The sequence below is a fragment of the Colossoma macropomum genome, unplaced genomic scaffold, assembly GCF_904425465.1.
Source record: "Colossoma macropomum unplaced genomic scaffold, Colossoma_macropomum, whole genome shotgun sequence".
Classification (NCBI taxonomy): domain Eukaryota; kingdom Metazoa; phylum Chordata; class Actinopteri; order Characiformes; family Serrasalmidae; genus Colossoma; species Colossoma macropomum.
In genome coordinates, this window is record NW_023494791.1 from 44185302 (window position 1) to 44201978 (window position 16677).

The 16677-nt window shown below is 38.8% G+C and overlaps 1 protein-coding gene across 1 annotated transcript in view; it reads left to right on the forward strand.

The window, feature by feature from the left end:
* The window catches only part of LOC118810959 (pro-neuregulin-3, membrane-bound isoform), a 526122-nt gene that overhangs the window by 319386 nt on the left and 190059 nt on the right, over positions 1–16677 (forward strand). The window contains 1 exon segment of the mRNA XM_036575126.1: positions 7705–7834. Coding sequence (XP_036431019.1) covers positions 7705–7834 — 130 coding nt within the window.

Below are 16677 nucleotides of genomic sequence, written 5' to 3' on the forward strand. Positions count from 1 at the left end.
CAAGCATGATGCAAGCCAATGTGGGCGTCTGTTATAAGCTGATGTAACAGAGTTAGCAGATGGTGTTAGCAGGGGTTCAAAAAGATGTGGTGGCACTTCATATGACTCTGAGGAAGCCCTTATCTTATGTGACAGGGGGAGGCCTAACTAGCAGGTGGAATTGGTCATGACTACATTAGAGAGAAAACTGTGTTAAAACTATATGGGTTTGAAATAATAAAAACACCTGTTTGGACCTATTTCCACATTCAAAATACATGAGCAACAACAACAACAAGAAACTGGGTATTGTCAACAAGATCACAATACAATATTCATCATAATCCATCAGCCTACAGCAGTTGAACCCTGCCTATTTATGTGGAAGTGGTGCAGAACTGGTTTATCTTGTATTTATCCTTAAGGCTTTCAGTCATAACAGGTGGTTTATATGCACTTTATCCCAGAATGCTTTGTGAATGGCTGCCCTATATTGTGCCTCAACGAGAAGAGAGAATATTGGTAACACTTTTTATGAATGTCACCTTTGTAAGCATCTATAAACACACTCATAACATGTTATAATGCATTCAAAAGACATTATAAACATAGCTATAAATATTTATAAAAATGCATCGTGTTATAGCCATGTTTGTTATGCATTATGAATTGTTAACATAATACATTATAAGTACTGATCATAACAAGTTATAAGAGCTCATAAGTCGTATTTGTCCGCTCTAAGTAAAGTGAAGCGTACTGTACTAAAGCCTCCTCCAGTGTTCAGAGTGAGGCTTCAAGCTGAAGTATTTACTGAAGGATTTACTGAAACACTAAAACATTCACAGTAAAGCACATTACAGGCTTCAAATGTCAGAGTTTTAACTAGAGCTGCCATCAGTGTTTTACCCAATGTGGGAAAGTGAATGTTCACCACCGTTAGCTTGGTATTTGTCTTTACTTTACGCTCTCCAAGCTGGGACTGACTTCTTTGGCACTGACATTATAACATGTTATTAACACTATTTATAATGCATTATATTAACAATTCATAATGCATAATAAACATGGCTATAAAGTGTAATTCAGTGTAATTCTTTTTTATAAATATTTATAACCATGTTTATAATGCCTTATGAATACATTATAACATGTTATAAATGTGTTTATAGATGCTTACAAAGGTGACATTCATAGAAAGTGTTACCAGAATATTTGCATATATCAGTTTTAAACTTACAGTAACCAAAACAACAGTTCATTTCTAAGAGATAAAGTTTGGAAAATGGTCACAAAAATATGAATTATTGCTGTTTAGGCCAAAAGCAAGTTTCATTTCATTTTAATTGCTCTTAATTTCCCATGCAGTTATGACAATAACACTCCAAATAAGGCATTGCAGTATTCTGAGATTCATGGCATTGAGTTCTGTTCAGTTGTGACTGGCCCCAGGCCAATCAGCTGATGAAAGGGCTAGTGGCACTGAATGGTCAGTAGAATGAAAGGAGTGATTCAGTCCTTTGTTTTACGGCAGGAAATTGCTAGTGACCTGTTAAAAGTTTTTCAAAACCTAGTCGACCTAGAATGCACATTATCATCAGCTGAATACAATTCAGTGGATGCTTATTACATGTTTAAAAGCATGCCCTCATTTTCTGTCCTCGACTGTCATCTGGCATTCCTGTCCTGATCGATTTGTGGTGACCTTGACTATCAGCCAGGCCGCAGGGCGTAGGGAGGAGCGTGACTTCCGAAGAACGGCCCATGGGAATCTCATCCCAGACCCGTCGCTTTCCCAGCCTCAGCCTCCAGCAGAAAACCAAGATAGAAGCGGCATTGCAAGGCCAAGATCCATGAGAGTGCTTGAGGCCAGTGCTGCTTTAATGGTCTGCTTTTATCCGGCACCGGCTGGAGGAGCTGATTACTCTGTGGCTGCTAATGAAGGTGTCAGTGGAGGAGATGACTGGCAGTTGAGACATTATCAGAACCATCAGTGGGAAATGAATGAGTGATGGAGTTATTCAGAGGATGGGAAGCTGGTGTGTTGTATGACAGTGTTGTAGGTTTTCACACTTTCGGTCACCCATCCTCTGCCTCATCAGTTTCTGACCACAGGACTGCTGTTAATGAGATGTTTTTTGGGCTGTGGACCATTTTCAACACAGCATGGTAGTGTAGTAATGGCATGCTAGTGTAGTGGTGCTGGTGTGGCTGTATACGACCATGAACAGTGGTGCACAGTTGTCATGGAAGGTAAAAATAGAACTTATAATAAATTAGAATATTTGATTTGATTTTAGCCCCTCCTTAATTATTCATTCTCATATTTAAGAAACATGACAACTAGGGAGCAGTATAGAGCCTGGATCTTACATTTTGGTGAGATGTTCTTATTGTTTCATCCAAGGAAGGAAGTGTAGAAAGGCTACTGTGGCCATATAAAGATTACCACACACTGGAAAGTACAAAGTGTAGCCATAGCACATAGGATGCATCAAGGAGAAGAGCTTATGAATAACAATATTATATATTAGTATATTCACCATCATTTAGTGAATTTATCACACATTAGCTAACTAACTCTTAAAAAACATGTATGAGGTGAAAGAAATTGCACTGTGACTGGGCTAATAATGTTAGATGAGATCAGACAATTAGCTTTTTTCTTATCAATAAATTGTAGATTGCTTTTTTGGTGTAAATTTCAACCTACTATGGATTTTTGGTCTTGGTTTAATATAGTACAGTAGTAAGTACAGTTTTCAATGAAGGGCTAGAGTACTGATAACACAAATTATGCATCAGCATGGTACTCTCGCAAGGTGAAGCTACAAGTGAGTGGTTTCTAATAATATGACCAGTGAGGGTATATTATGACCTGCCCATCCACTCCATGCTAATGAATATCTTCTTGTGCTTCAAATATGTAAAATACCTTTTGGTGTATAGGTTATAATACTGTTTTTATGCATCTCTTCAGCCTAGACTCTCAGGACTACAATTCCCAGAACTCTCCGGTTGAATATGTGATGTCAATGTCACCGAGCTGCACCTATCAGAGATTAGCTTCCCTTGACTATTAATACTCCTTACCTGTTTCCTTTACTATGTGACTTGTTTTAGTTAGTATAAAAGCCTGGGTTTAAGGCTAGGTTAGTTGCAAGGTATTGCCTTTCCTAGAGCTACTGAGGGTTCTTGTCCCTGTTCTGGTTTATTGTTTGTGTATCTGACTCATCGTTTGTATTTTCGACTTTGCCTTTTACCTGTGCTCTGTTTGGATTGTGGTTGCCTGTACTTATTATTGCTATGTTTGTTTATCGTTGGCTCATTTTGGATCGGACCTTCATCTGTTTTTTGACCTTGATTGCAGATTTTGGACAAACTACTAAAGCCTCTTCTCCTTATTTTACCTGCATGCATCTGACTAAGTCTGTCTTATTACAGCTGTGTAATGTATAAGTTCCTCTTTATAGAAATTAACAAAATTATATGTATAACAAGACCTGTCCAGGGTGTATCCTGCCTTCCGCCCAATGACAGCTGGGATAGGCTCCAGCACCCCACCGCGACCCAGAAGGATAAGCGGTTTAGATGATGGATGGATGGATGGATGGATGGATGGATATGTATAACAAGCAGAACTTGCATGTTACCTTTTTCTTTTCTAATGAAAATACTGATACTGAATACTGAAATTTTGAGTATCAGCTGGTACTGATCCCATATTTTCTCATTAAAATTACTAAACTAAACTAAAGTTTCTGCATCAGTCAGTTGTTAAGGTGAAGAAATTGTTCACAGTGGTGGTGATAGGAAAAAGACATCTCAAGTGTATGATGCTTCTAACAGCTCTCTCAAAGAAAGTTATGTGAAACAGTTCTGAATACGCCACCTGAGGCCTTAGATATTGTTTCATAATAGCTTTGAGGCCCAATTGTTTTTTACGTCTTTGTAGTCCCCAAAGAAAACGTATTTATTTCAGATTTACTGTTACTGAACCACTATCAATATTAAAATTCAGAAGACACTTGTAAGTTCACTGGTTGTTTAGATAGTAAATAGAATGGGGATGTTTGAGTTGTAAATACACTGATCAGGCATAACATTATGACCACCTCCTTGTTTCTACGCTCATTGTCCATTTTATCAGCTCCACTTACTATATAGGTGCACTTTGTAGTTCTACAATTTAGCCCCCTTTTACCCTGTTCTTCAGTGGTCAGGACCCCCATGGACCCTCACAGAGCAGGTACTATTTGGGTGGTGGATCATTCTCAGCACTGCAGTAACACTGATGTGGTGGTGGTGTGTTAGTGTGTGTTGTGCTGGTATGACTAGATCAGACACAGCAGTGCTGTGTCCACTCTATTAGACACTCCTACCTTGTCAGTCCACCTTGTAGATGTAAAGTCAGAAACGATAGCTCATCTGCTGCTGCACAGTTTGTGTTGGTCATCCTGTAGTCCTTCAACAGTGGTCACAGAACGCTGCCCACAGGACGCTGTTGGCTGGATATTTTTGGTTGGTGGACTATTCTCAGTCCAGCAGTGACACTGAGGTGTTTAAAAACTCCAGCAGCACTGCTGTTGACCACTGAAGAACAGGGCAAAAGGGGGCTAACAAAGTATGCAGAGAAACAGATGGACTACAGTCTGTAATTGTGGAACTACAATTACACCTATATAGTAAGTGGAGCTGATAAAATGGACAATGAGCATAGAAACAAGGAGGTGGTCATAATGTTATGCCTGATCGGTGAATTTTACCCCCACTGTAAATTATTCTCCTACAATGGACCATTTCACATCAAACCACTCTGAATGACTTTGTTCACATCTCAACAACTGAATTATGCAGTGATTTAAAAGTGAATTGATGGAATTCCTCATTTAAAGTGAGTATTTTTTTTTACCACTTCCCTGTAAATGAACTAAAAACAGACTATCATGCTCAAACTACTCAAACACTTTCAAATAGTGCTATTTCAGATGCTAAATCAATTTCCCCCTCAGATATCAGCAGATATTGGCCCAATACTGATACCTGACATCAGATCGGTCAGTACTCTAATGACAAGTGATCCCAAACATTTGAATGGTAAAGCAGCTACACATTTGTTTGCATATTCAGTGCTTGAATAACCTCTCAGCATATTCAATATACATCACTCAACATTTGAACTGCGGCAAACTGACAGTCATTTGATTCATCTGTGCACTTTCAGAACTTCATAAGACACGTTTTACAATCGCCGTGCTGACAGATCATCTCTGGAGTGTGTGTGCTGTCGGGAGAGTAGAAAGAGCAGAGTTCCGGCTTTGGCAAATGCGAGGCCTGCTTCTATTCATCATGATGGAGTCTTATTCCCAAACAGTGGACTGCTTCCTATATTAATCTCATTAGGCCAGAGAGAGCGATTATCCCTCTCCCTCATCCATCTTCCTGCAGTCACGGATCAGCAGAAAAGCAAACACCCGGCGCATTGTATTAACGTTACACACTACGTTATAGCACTGCCTCAGCCAGGCCTAATGACAGCTTCTGCTCGGAGTAATGGCAAAGCATTTAGGTTATTGCCCTGGTGAAGGTGCCAGCCGGGTCAGGAGGAGTGTTTGCTGGGACAACAAGCCTGGGATAATTTTTCATAGTTGAGTTTTTGGATGTACAAAATAAAGGATGAAGGATGTGTCTGCAAACTTTTTCGCAAGTGAAATAATCTTAAATGTTGACATTGTATCTAGTATTTCTCATTTTGAAAAAGTTATGAGTATTGTAAGTTTTACTGAACTAGTTATTTTGTACTTGTTTTAAGTAATTTTATATAGTGTACTTGTCTTGCATTGGCATATAATTTTGTTTGGTTTTAAGTAATTTGCTGTTCAATTTCTCTAAATAAAATTACTTAAAACAAGGAAAAAAAACATCTATAATAGGCTGAATAATCTAAAAACAATCTTATGATGAGAAATATTAGATATATTCATTAGATTTAAGATGATTTTGCTTGTTTCAAGCAATTTGCTATTCAATTTCTCTAGATAAAATAACTTAAAAGAAGTAACAACATCTCTACAAGAAGTAGAAACAGGCGGAATAATCTAACAACAATCCTATGATGAGAGAATGAACTAGAATGAAGATGTTTTTTCTTGCCAAGATACCATTGTTTTGATTTTTTTTGTTGATTTTCTAAGTGTTCTAATTTTCTAATTTTGTAATATGATTAATATTTTGTAATCATTTTTTTCTGCTAATTTTAGGGAACTATTTCTACGTATTTGCTACATTTGACATATAAGTTTTGCACATGGCATTTTTTTAATATGCTAAGTTCAGCAAAATCCAATTGGGAATTAAAATGTGAATAAATGTGTTTGATGATGTGTTTCACTTAGAAAATCAACAAAAAAAGTAATTTGACCAGGGTGCCCAAACCTTTGCATATATGATGATAAAATACAGGGTGTCCCAAAATAATTGACATAATTTCGTAGTCTAATAACATTTGTCAATTCTCCATCAAATGATCTCAAATTTTAACAAAATGTGTAAAAACTAACCAAGTTTAATTTTTAATGTTAAAGGCATTTTGTGTATATGTCTGAATCCTATATATATGCTCACACATATTAGGATATTAAATATTTAAAACTGTATTTTTAAAATTACACATAGAATTGCATCTTATATACTTTTGCCAAAATGCTAATTGTTTCATTAAAGCTTTTCCAAAATACAGATTGCTCTTTCAAAGGCAAACTTGCTAACAGTCTCCTCTAATAACATTCACAGTGAGGCTTTAAATTGAAGTCTTTACTGAAGGATTTACCAAAAAAACTGCAATATACAAAGTAGAAATACGCTACATGCATGTCTTACATGTTGTTTAAGCTCAATCTATATAGTATTAAACTCAGTGTAGGAAAGTGAATGTACACCACCGTTAGCTTGGTGCAAACATGACACTGCAAATTCTGTAGAGACTCCTTTTGCTAGTTAAGATTAGCATTATTGTAGCAGTGGTAATCAGATTCTTACAAAGAAAAAAGATAATTGTAAAGTTTCTATATCAAATTCTGCTATATAATGACATATTTAAAAAAAATAACATTTCTATAAACTCATTTGAATATCCCACACTTTATGTACAGTGAAAGTTATTCTAGCATGCTGTTAGACATGCTCATGTTACCTAATTTTACCACTTATTCAATACTTGTATTTATACCAATTCATAGATATCAATGCAGCTCAGCTTTTTTAACATTTAATTAATGGAAAACTGGAAAACTGGAAAACAAAATTAAATTGGATTGAAGATGATGGTCCTGTGTTGCTTCTTTTAGTACCTAGTTTGACAGTAACATTGATCATTTGCAATGTTATGACTTATTATTACAATACGTTCACGATAATAATACAGTAGCCGTTAAATAAGGTGTTTGATACTGTATAATCTGCCTTTACTGTAAATGTTTTCTCAGAATTCAACATGGAATGCTGTATAAAACTGTGACACACTTTACTATACTGGCTCAAAGACAGGGATACATAATTATTTATATTACAGTGGTGCCTTTCCTGAGTGTAATTGGGTGCCTTAAGGCAGGGCAGTGGTGCTCCTAGTCCAGGACTGTAAAACCGAAGCTCTGTTTGCAACATCTTGATTACATGATGAACATATTCAGCACTAACCATCTTCTTTGCCCTGTCTTTGTCTTGTAGCGGCTCCTACCCTCCCACCTTTAAAATCGGAGCACTTCAAGCCCTGTCAGGAGAAGGACCTGGCCTACTGCCTGAACGATGGGGAGTGCTTCGTCATTGAAACCCTAAGTGGTCCTCACAAGCACTGCAGGTAGGACGCTGGAGAAATGGAGCCAAGCTCTGGCTCACTGGTTTTTGAACTGATGGGGTTTTCCTTGTTTCATTTTCTAAGAGAGTGGTCCTTCTGGAACAATCTGTCAGTCAGTCCTACTGGTTTCTCTCTCTCCTTCTCTCTGTCATGCTCTCTCTTTCTCTTTCTTTATCTCCATCTAATTATTATTATTTCTCTTTGGGACTCTGTCTCTTGCTTGGAGCGCTTAGTCATGCTAACAATGACAGCTCTGTCATAGCCTGAGAATTGTCTGAGGTCCCTTCCCTGCTAATTAAAACTGGCACTTTGCAGAAGTTCATTACGGGCAGGTTGCCGTGGTGATGGCTGCTTCTTTTCCCAGGGCTAGAAACGGAAGCCAAGAGATGGGATGTTTTTGGTAGGCAAATTTGGCAGATATTCTACTGACCCATTGTGCTACAACCTTTTGGGCCTTTTTTCGTTCATGAAAGTCAAACGCCAAAGGTTCTGGATGAGTGGTCATCTGCTTCGTTAACCCTGAATAAGTAAACAGTGGACACGAACGAGTCCCGAAGAAGCCAAGGACGAGTGTCCTCATTTGAGCTGTGGTAATTGGCAGAGTTGTTCTAGGTGTTCTGTTTATTTGACCGGTGCTCGAAGGCGCTTAGCCTCTTCAAAAACGTCTGCCGCTAATTAAGTCCCTGAACAAACCTCCTATTAAACTGCAACCTGAGGAGCTACGTGCTGTGGCCTCCAGAAGCCAAGTGCTGGCAGTCTAAAGCAGAGGTTCTCAACACTGGGGCTGCAGTATCCTTCATTTTTTCCCCTGTTACACCTACTTCAGTTCAAAAATGGGTAGGTAATTGAAAGATTTGTAGTAAAGCAAGGAAAATGGAATATGTGGGAAAGGTATACTTCAGGACCAGGATTTAGAACTTGGGTTTCAGCTTCAGTCTTGAGGACACAATGCCATGCATGGTTTCATGCATTCCCTTCCTCCATCATACCTGATCCAACTTATGAATAGCTTTAAAATTAATTTGTAAGGGTAAGGAATGCATAAAACTGTGCAGAGTAGTGCAAGGACTGGAACCACTGGTCTAAATGGTAAATTTTACTTTTATCCAACATTGATTTGTTGTTGCCCTGTGATGGACTGGTGACCTGTCCAGGGTGTATCCTGCCTTCCGCCTAATGACAGCTGGGATAGGCTCCAGCACCCCACCGTGACCCAGAAGGGTAAGCAGTTTAGATGATGTACGTATGTATGTATGATTTGTTGTTTTCAGAGAAGTTTTTAATGGCATTTCCAGGTAACACTTTAACTGATGCCTACTACATAACATTCCCATGAACATATCATGGCAGATGTCATATGCTGTTATGATCTGTTCAGTAATATAACACTGACATTACTAGCAGTTGTCATGACAGACGCCATAATGTTTGATATTGTGACGTCTGACTGGAGCACATAGCAAAAATGAGCATGTGACATAAAATGTCATGACATCAAACATTATGGCATCTGTCATGACATCGATAACAGGGGGTTTGGCAGCCAGTTTAGCCTGAAATATTCTACCCTGTCATTCCCCTCCATAACAACAAAAGTGCAATAGGGTTGTGCTTCTAGGTGACTGTTGTCACAAAAAAAATAAAAATGCCAACTAAGCTGGGAAAGTTTGTTTTTGGCAAAAGCGGACAACATAGAGTGATTTTTTGGCATGATTTCTTTTCCCAAATAGCCTTGTCCATTTGGCAACCTCATGGCATAACTCTAACATACTGTATTTTGAATGAAACATATCGCTGTTGTCAGAAGAAAACCTCATATTTCCAAAATGGTAACTTTACAGGAAAAGGGAAAACCCACTTTACTTTTAATGCAAGTCAATAGAACCAGACTTTTTTTCCAAGTCATTTTAGGTCACTTCTTTTAGTCAGTTTTTAATGAAATTTACAGACAATGTAAAGAGTAACAGACATTTTCAAATTATGTTAAAAACTGAAAAACAACAAAAATGAAGAACAAATTAAACTAGCACTTTGCAAAATCAGAGACTCTAGTCAAAACAACCATTCATGACCACCTGGAACAGGACAGAATCAATTAGGTGCTTGCAGATAAAAAGAGTAAAAGAATTTGACTTATCAGTTTGTTATCCAAAGTTGTTGTCAAAAAACAGGCCAAGGTCAAATCCAACAAAAGAAGTCAAATCAAGTCAAACTTTATTTACATAGCACTTTTTACAACAGACATTGTTGTAAAGCAGAAAAAAGTTCGGGTCCGTGCCCCCCGTGAGCATCGCCAGTGGCGACAGTGGCAAGGAAAACTCCCTCAGAGCAAGAGGAAGAAACCTTGAGAGGAGCCAAGACTCAAGATGCAAAAATAAACAAATATATCAAACAAGATCAGGCAAACAAATCCAAAAGGGACAAGGTGAAAAAGGCAAAGTCAAAAAACAGAGTAGCAAAGTCAGTAGTGGAATAGAATAAACACACAGAAAAGGCTGCTCAGTAGCTCAGAACAGAAGCAAAACCTCACAGTCTAAAGTCTAAAGGCTTATAAACTATCCTAACTAGGTCATATGATACATAGACCAAGTGAACAGAATCAGTAATCCAGTGAGGTAGATTTAGGAAGTGTGGGTATCAGGTCGTGTTCTCTCAGGGGATTCTGGGAAATGGAGTCCTCCAGAGAGTCAGAAACAGAAGGATGCGTGGTACCACCAAACCTGTTACCATCGGCTTTCATCTTTGAGAGAGAGGAGAAAATCAAGTTCCACTCTTACTTCAGCTCTGAAAAAATCCACAAGTGTTTCTGTCCATCCTTCCAGTGTGTGAATGCTATGAATGTGTAGCTGTCAAGAAGCCCTTCCTGAGAAAAGGAGATAGACAACAAAGAAGAAAATTTGGAGATCAAACAAAGAACCGACTGGTGTTCTCAGAACAGTAGACTGGCCAGCCCAGAATCCAGCATCACAGAATGTGTTTGGGATTACTCGGAGACAAATGCAACCAACTTCTAAGACAGAACTTTGGAGTTGTGGAAAAGTATCCCTGCATATTTCCTTGAAAAACTGTCAGCGAGTCTCATGAAAAGATTGGAAGCTGCAATAAAGGGAAACAGTGGGCACATCAGATGCTGATAAATGCTGATCTGCATTGTCAATGACTGTCATCGTTGCCATGGAGACGTGCATAGTTATGGGCAATGATGACGACGGACAGTCAGCCTTGAAACAACTTGCACAGGAAGTGATGCAAGTGCCCCAACTTATGTAGAAGGAAGCCTAAATGAATAGCATCGATGCCGCCTCCTGCCTTCCGCTCACTCTCCCATTCCAAGGTCAGATCATAATAAGCTGTTCAGTTTCCTCCTGACCCGCTCTGACATTTTCACCAGCTAACGCTCTTAGAGAGAGCTAGAGTGCTTTTTACCCACTCAGACTTATTGTCAGGGCGACCAAGGTGGGCAGGCACTCTGTCTGGCTGCCGCTTTTGATTTGTATAGTGCTAAGCCGGACTTGTTCTGTGGATGCATAAAACATCCATTAATCTGTGCTTTGTTAGCATGTGCTTCACTCTCTTTGAATGAAAGGTACGTGTTCAGGGCTGTTCTGAAAAACATATTGTGATGCATTTTGTATAGACGCAATGCATCTTGTATAAAACGTGTTCTCTACATAAATAATTTGATTATATTCATGCTAGAAGTTTCAAAGGACAAGGACGAGGACTATTCACTGCAGCTGATGGAAGCATTTTATTCTAATGATCACATCATACAATGAGGCATTTGTTGCTTGGCTTTGAGCATATAAATGCATATAATCCAAATGTTCTGACTTGTTTTTTAAGGGAGTGATTGGAGGAGGAGGGGTGGGTGTTACAGGACAATATATATATTTATATATATATATATATATATATTTGTTGTATAGCTCTGTGTATAGCATGACAAATAAATAAAATGTTTACTGCTTTGTTGTTTTTTTACACAATGCTCTGTGGGATGGAGTCAAGATGCAATGTGCAAAACACAATACAACTGGCTGCAGAATTGGTGTGGCAAGTGGGGTAACACGTTCTTATTTCCTTTGCAATGTGACTAGAGGTTAATTTAGATCTAACTACATGATAGGAAATGTAGAGCTTTACTACTATCGTTCTACCATAATGCAGCATAGCATGATCAGATATACTATGAAAAAGTCAGGTCCGCCCTTCTGTCATCACATAAACACCAAATATATTCTAAATGTTCAGTATTTAGTATGTCCATGATTTCCCTGTGTTACAGCTTCCATTGTTGTCAGGAGACTCATTTTCAGGTTTTCAAAGAAATTGTCACGCATCTCACGGACACTGCTCTCGCTAAGGACTCAATCAGCCAGAATCCAGACTGGCACACCACTCTCCACTGTGGATTCCCTGGGAGATCACTTGACAGTCTCACCTCCAGCACCAACCAATCACTGTTCCTCCTCGCCTGAGTATTGACAGTTATCACCTGTGCATATAAGCCTTTTAGCTTCTTTGCTTTCCATAAGAGCTACTGAGCGTCATTTCTTGTATTGTGACTATTGTGATTGTGATGTACGGATCCTGTTTCCACAGTGTTTTTCAACAACAACCTTGGCCTGTTTTTCGATTTGGTCTCTCTTGAACCCCAGTAAAACCTATTTTAACCACACTAATCTGACCAGGCTGCTCACGTTCCAGTAATATTTTTCACACCTGCAAAGTTCAGTCTTCGAAGTTGGTTGCATTTTCTGCTTTCTCATGCACCAAATAATCCCAAAAACATTCAGTTATGTTGAAGTCTGGGTTTTGGGGTGGTCAGTCCACTGTTCTGAGAAAAATCAACGGTTCCTTTGTTTGCTTTGTAATTTGTCTTGTCTCACTGACTGCTTCATGACAGCTTCCCATTATGTTGTCTTCTCACAGTGGAAGGATGGACAGAAACATCAGTCAGTTTTTTTTCAGACCTTAAGCAAGGGTGGAGTTTCACTCCTCTCTCAGAGATAAAAGCTTTAAGTGCTGAATATTTAGGGGTAACAGATTTGGTGCTGCACCAGGTCTTGCACCATTTTCCCTGTATTTTTTACTCAATTTTTGAGCTCTTTTCACTTATGACTTTCCCCTTACTTATGCAAGTGGATTGTCTTATATCTAAGCTTGTCAGATATATCTCCTAAAAAATCAATGGCTTGTTCTAAATGGCTTGTAATTAATTATATATGTGCATTGACTTTTAATCAAGACATTTTAGACCCCAAGCAAGACCTCATAGTCCGTGTGGGCAGTGCCAAGACAGATGTGGGCAAAATCAACTAGGAGCTAAAAACACAATCTGGAATCCTCAAGTGGAGTCTAAAGTGACAGCTAATACTCCAATCTGGACTTTGTTCAAAACCAGATCATCAGTTTGACATTTTTTTGGAATGAAAGGTTTCAGAAAACAAGCTGTGAACTATTGAGCTTTCAGAAGATGACGCCTAGCCGAAGCCAGGAACAACAGATCGATGAGCCTCCAATGTGCTCTCGTTGTATTGAGATGAATGATGCTTACTACAACACTATGATATTGGATTCTCTGTTGAGTTAGGAAGATATTACAAAACCTCCAACCAAAGCACGTTTTGTATTTACACTGTACGTTTGGCTTCATTTCCCATTATGCTGAGCATCTTGTAAATCACTATCTAGAGACTTGGTCCATATTTCTGCTCTATCTAGACAGAGGTCCCTCCAAAGAACCCATTTAAAGGAAGCTATTTTGTTAGTCACAGGACTGTCTACAAAGCCTTTTGTTTATGTACCAGGGGGAATAGAACCTTTATGAGTCATCCTTCCCACATTCTACCACCTCTCAGAAAACCTGGATGTGCCTCCAAGCTCTCGGCAACTTTCACATCACTTACATCAGCAGGTTTCTAAGAATGCTACAGTATGGCATGCTAGCAATGTGCATTCTACACAGTTCAGTGAGATAGAAGTGAGAGTTAAATACCAGTTACAGGACATCGACAGACGTGGGACAGCAACAAGAAGATGATATTGAGGCCCAGATTGATTATTGTCTAATATTAACATTGTAGTAGTATAGTGGGTCCTCAGTGTGTGGCGGTAGAGTATCTCAGCAACCTTAAGCTGTAGTCACATTGGAAATGAGCTGTGACCAAGGGTAAACTGAAATATTGGAGATGAAAATACAGTTAGCAGCCTAGCAAGCTAACTCATCAACCATACACAGTAAAAACATAATTGTAAACATAAATGCACCATATAGATATAGTGTACAGTCATAGCACCATAGTACTCCACAAAACATATAAATGTTTTTTGGGTCAGTGATGTAGCCAAGCAGCTAACCAAGCAGTTAGCAAGCTGGCTACCTTACCTACTATGAACAGTGAAAACAAAAAAGAATAAATATACATTATATTCCTTTAAAACAGCCTCTCAAATTGCTACATATCAGACAGACTCTTTTTTAATTGTTTATTTACATACAGTGGGGAAGACGTTTAAAGGGCTGTGCTTAGACACTGCTATTAGTAGTTCTTCTTCTATTTAGACCTTCAGTGTAACTTTACTCATGCTTAGGTCAGGGCATCCAAAGCAGTAGCACTAATGGTCAAGGATGCAAATTTGCATGTCAGAGTTCACCAAAAGTGAACTAAATATGAAGTTTGTTCACAAATGTATTTGCTCTGGAAGTGTGTTACCCAAAACCACTCATCCCAGTGCATGCCATTAATACTAATGCACTTTTGCTTTGGAAACTTCACTGGCAAAATGCTAGTGTGATTAGTGTCAGTACAACCCAAGAGTTCATGGTTTTGATCCCTGGCCTTGGCCTTGAGTTGGCACCTAACCCCAAATAAAAGAACTGACCCCATAGTTGGCTGATGAACATTCCAGCTAGTGTGTACTACAGTTAATTTACATTACATTGAACAAAGGTTTTCAATAAATTGCAGAAGACCATCAAATATTTTATAATTTCAACACAGCTTAGGTACAAAAATAAAGTATTTTTAGCCTACTTAGCATATTAGCACTGAATTATCAAGGCTGCAAGTGTATTTTCTCCTCTAACTCTTCTTGCCTATCAAGATTACTTGCATAATAGCTACAATGAGGACCTGAAGCTCCCCATTTAAAGTTTGGTTGAGTTTCTAAAAATACATTTTAGATTTTGATTAAAGTTCTGTTTTTCCTCAAGAAATTTGAGGCAGGTACATTTTATTTCAGCAATGATACGGTGCTCTTCAGAAATATCAAAATCGTCTATAAATAAAAGAGTGAAAGATTTGATTTTTCTTTAAATGCATTTGTTATGCATGAAAATCTTATTTTACATACATACTAGTAACACTTTATTTGGGGGCTACCTATATAAAGGCTTCATAAAACATGCATAAGGACAGAATAACATTTATAAAGCAAAACCTGAACATTTATAAACAGCTCATTCCAGTAATTCCAAAATGACAAATTGTTTTATGAAGTGAAAGACACTGTTTTGACATAAAGGCCCTTAAACTAATAAATACTTTGTAAATACCTTAAATAAATGTTTATATATTTGATATGAAGTCCCTGTGTAGCCCCTAAATAAAGCGTTATCCATGAACCTATGTAATAATGTAACTAATAATAACCATAATAAGTTTAATTTACATATTGCTCTTCTCAAACCCAAGGATGCTTTACAGCAGTAACAACATACAAAATTAAGAATAAACAAAATAAAACACATGCACAAACACAGTTCGTCAGCCAACAGGGAGGAAAAACTCTCCAGACCACAGTGTAGAGTCACTTAGCAGGCCCAGAAGGTGTGCTTAGCAGCAGGGAAGGTCCCTCTTAGCCTGGAAGGTCTTGTAGCTGTGATACTGTGTCACTCAGGCAGCCAGCCCAGGAAGCCACATAGCTGTGGTGTAGCATCACTCAAGCTCAAGGAAAAAGAACTCAGCTGTGGAGGAAGGTCCCTCTCAGCCTCGAAGGCTATGTATCTGGTGTAGCTTTGCACGGATAGCTGGCCTAAGAAATCTGAAATCTGTGATGTAGCTCACTCAGACAGCCTGGGAGGCCTCGTAGCTGTAGCGGTAGCAGTGCTGAGGCGCCCAGTTTGGGAAGCCTCAAAACTGCAAAGTAGCTGTGCTCAGAAAGCTGGCCCAGGAGGCCTCGTAGCTGCAGTGTAGCATCACTCAAGCAGCTAGCCTCGGAGGCCTTGATGTAGTGGTGTATCATCGCTCAAATAAGTAACCTGGGGATGACTCGTAGCTGCGGTGGTAACGGCATTCAGTTGCAAGGCCCAAGAAGCAGGAAACCTCGTAGCTGCTGTGTAATGCTGCTTAGGTGGCTATATTCATATATATATATAGGATAGGATACGTTTAAGATTACATTTGAGCAAGCTTTTCAGTTGGCAGCTGTGACAGAAGAACACCTCAACAACCTGGAATTGGCCAGAAATGAACCGAATACCATTCACCAAACAAAATGAGCTGTAAGATGCTTTACAGACTGGCTGGAGCAAAACAGCATTAATATTGATCTAACAAAAATGGACAAAACTGAGCTGAACTTGATATTGCGGCAGTTTTATGGCTCAGTCTGATTTGGTCAGACTCTGAAGATGAGACTACATGTTTGGTGAATGGTATTTGGTTCATTTCTGGCTAATTCCAGGTTGTTTAGATGTTCTTCTGTCACAACTGCCAACTGAAAAGCTGCTCATATAGCTTTTCAGTTGGCAGCTCATATACATACACACACACATACACACATACACACACATTGTGAGTGTGTGTACCACAGTCACAAACGAGGTTTTTCTGTTAGTT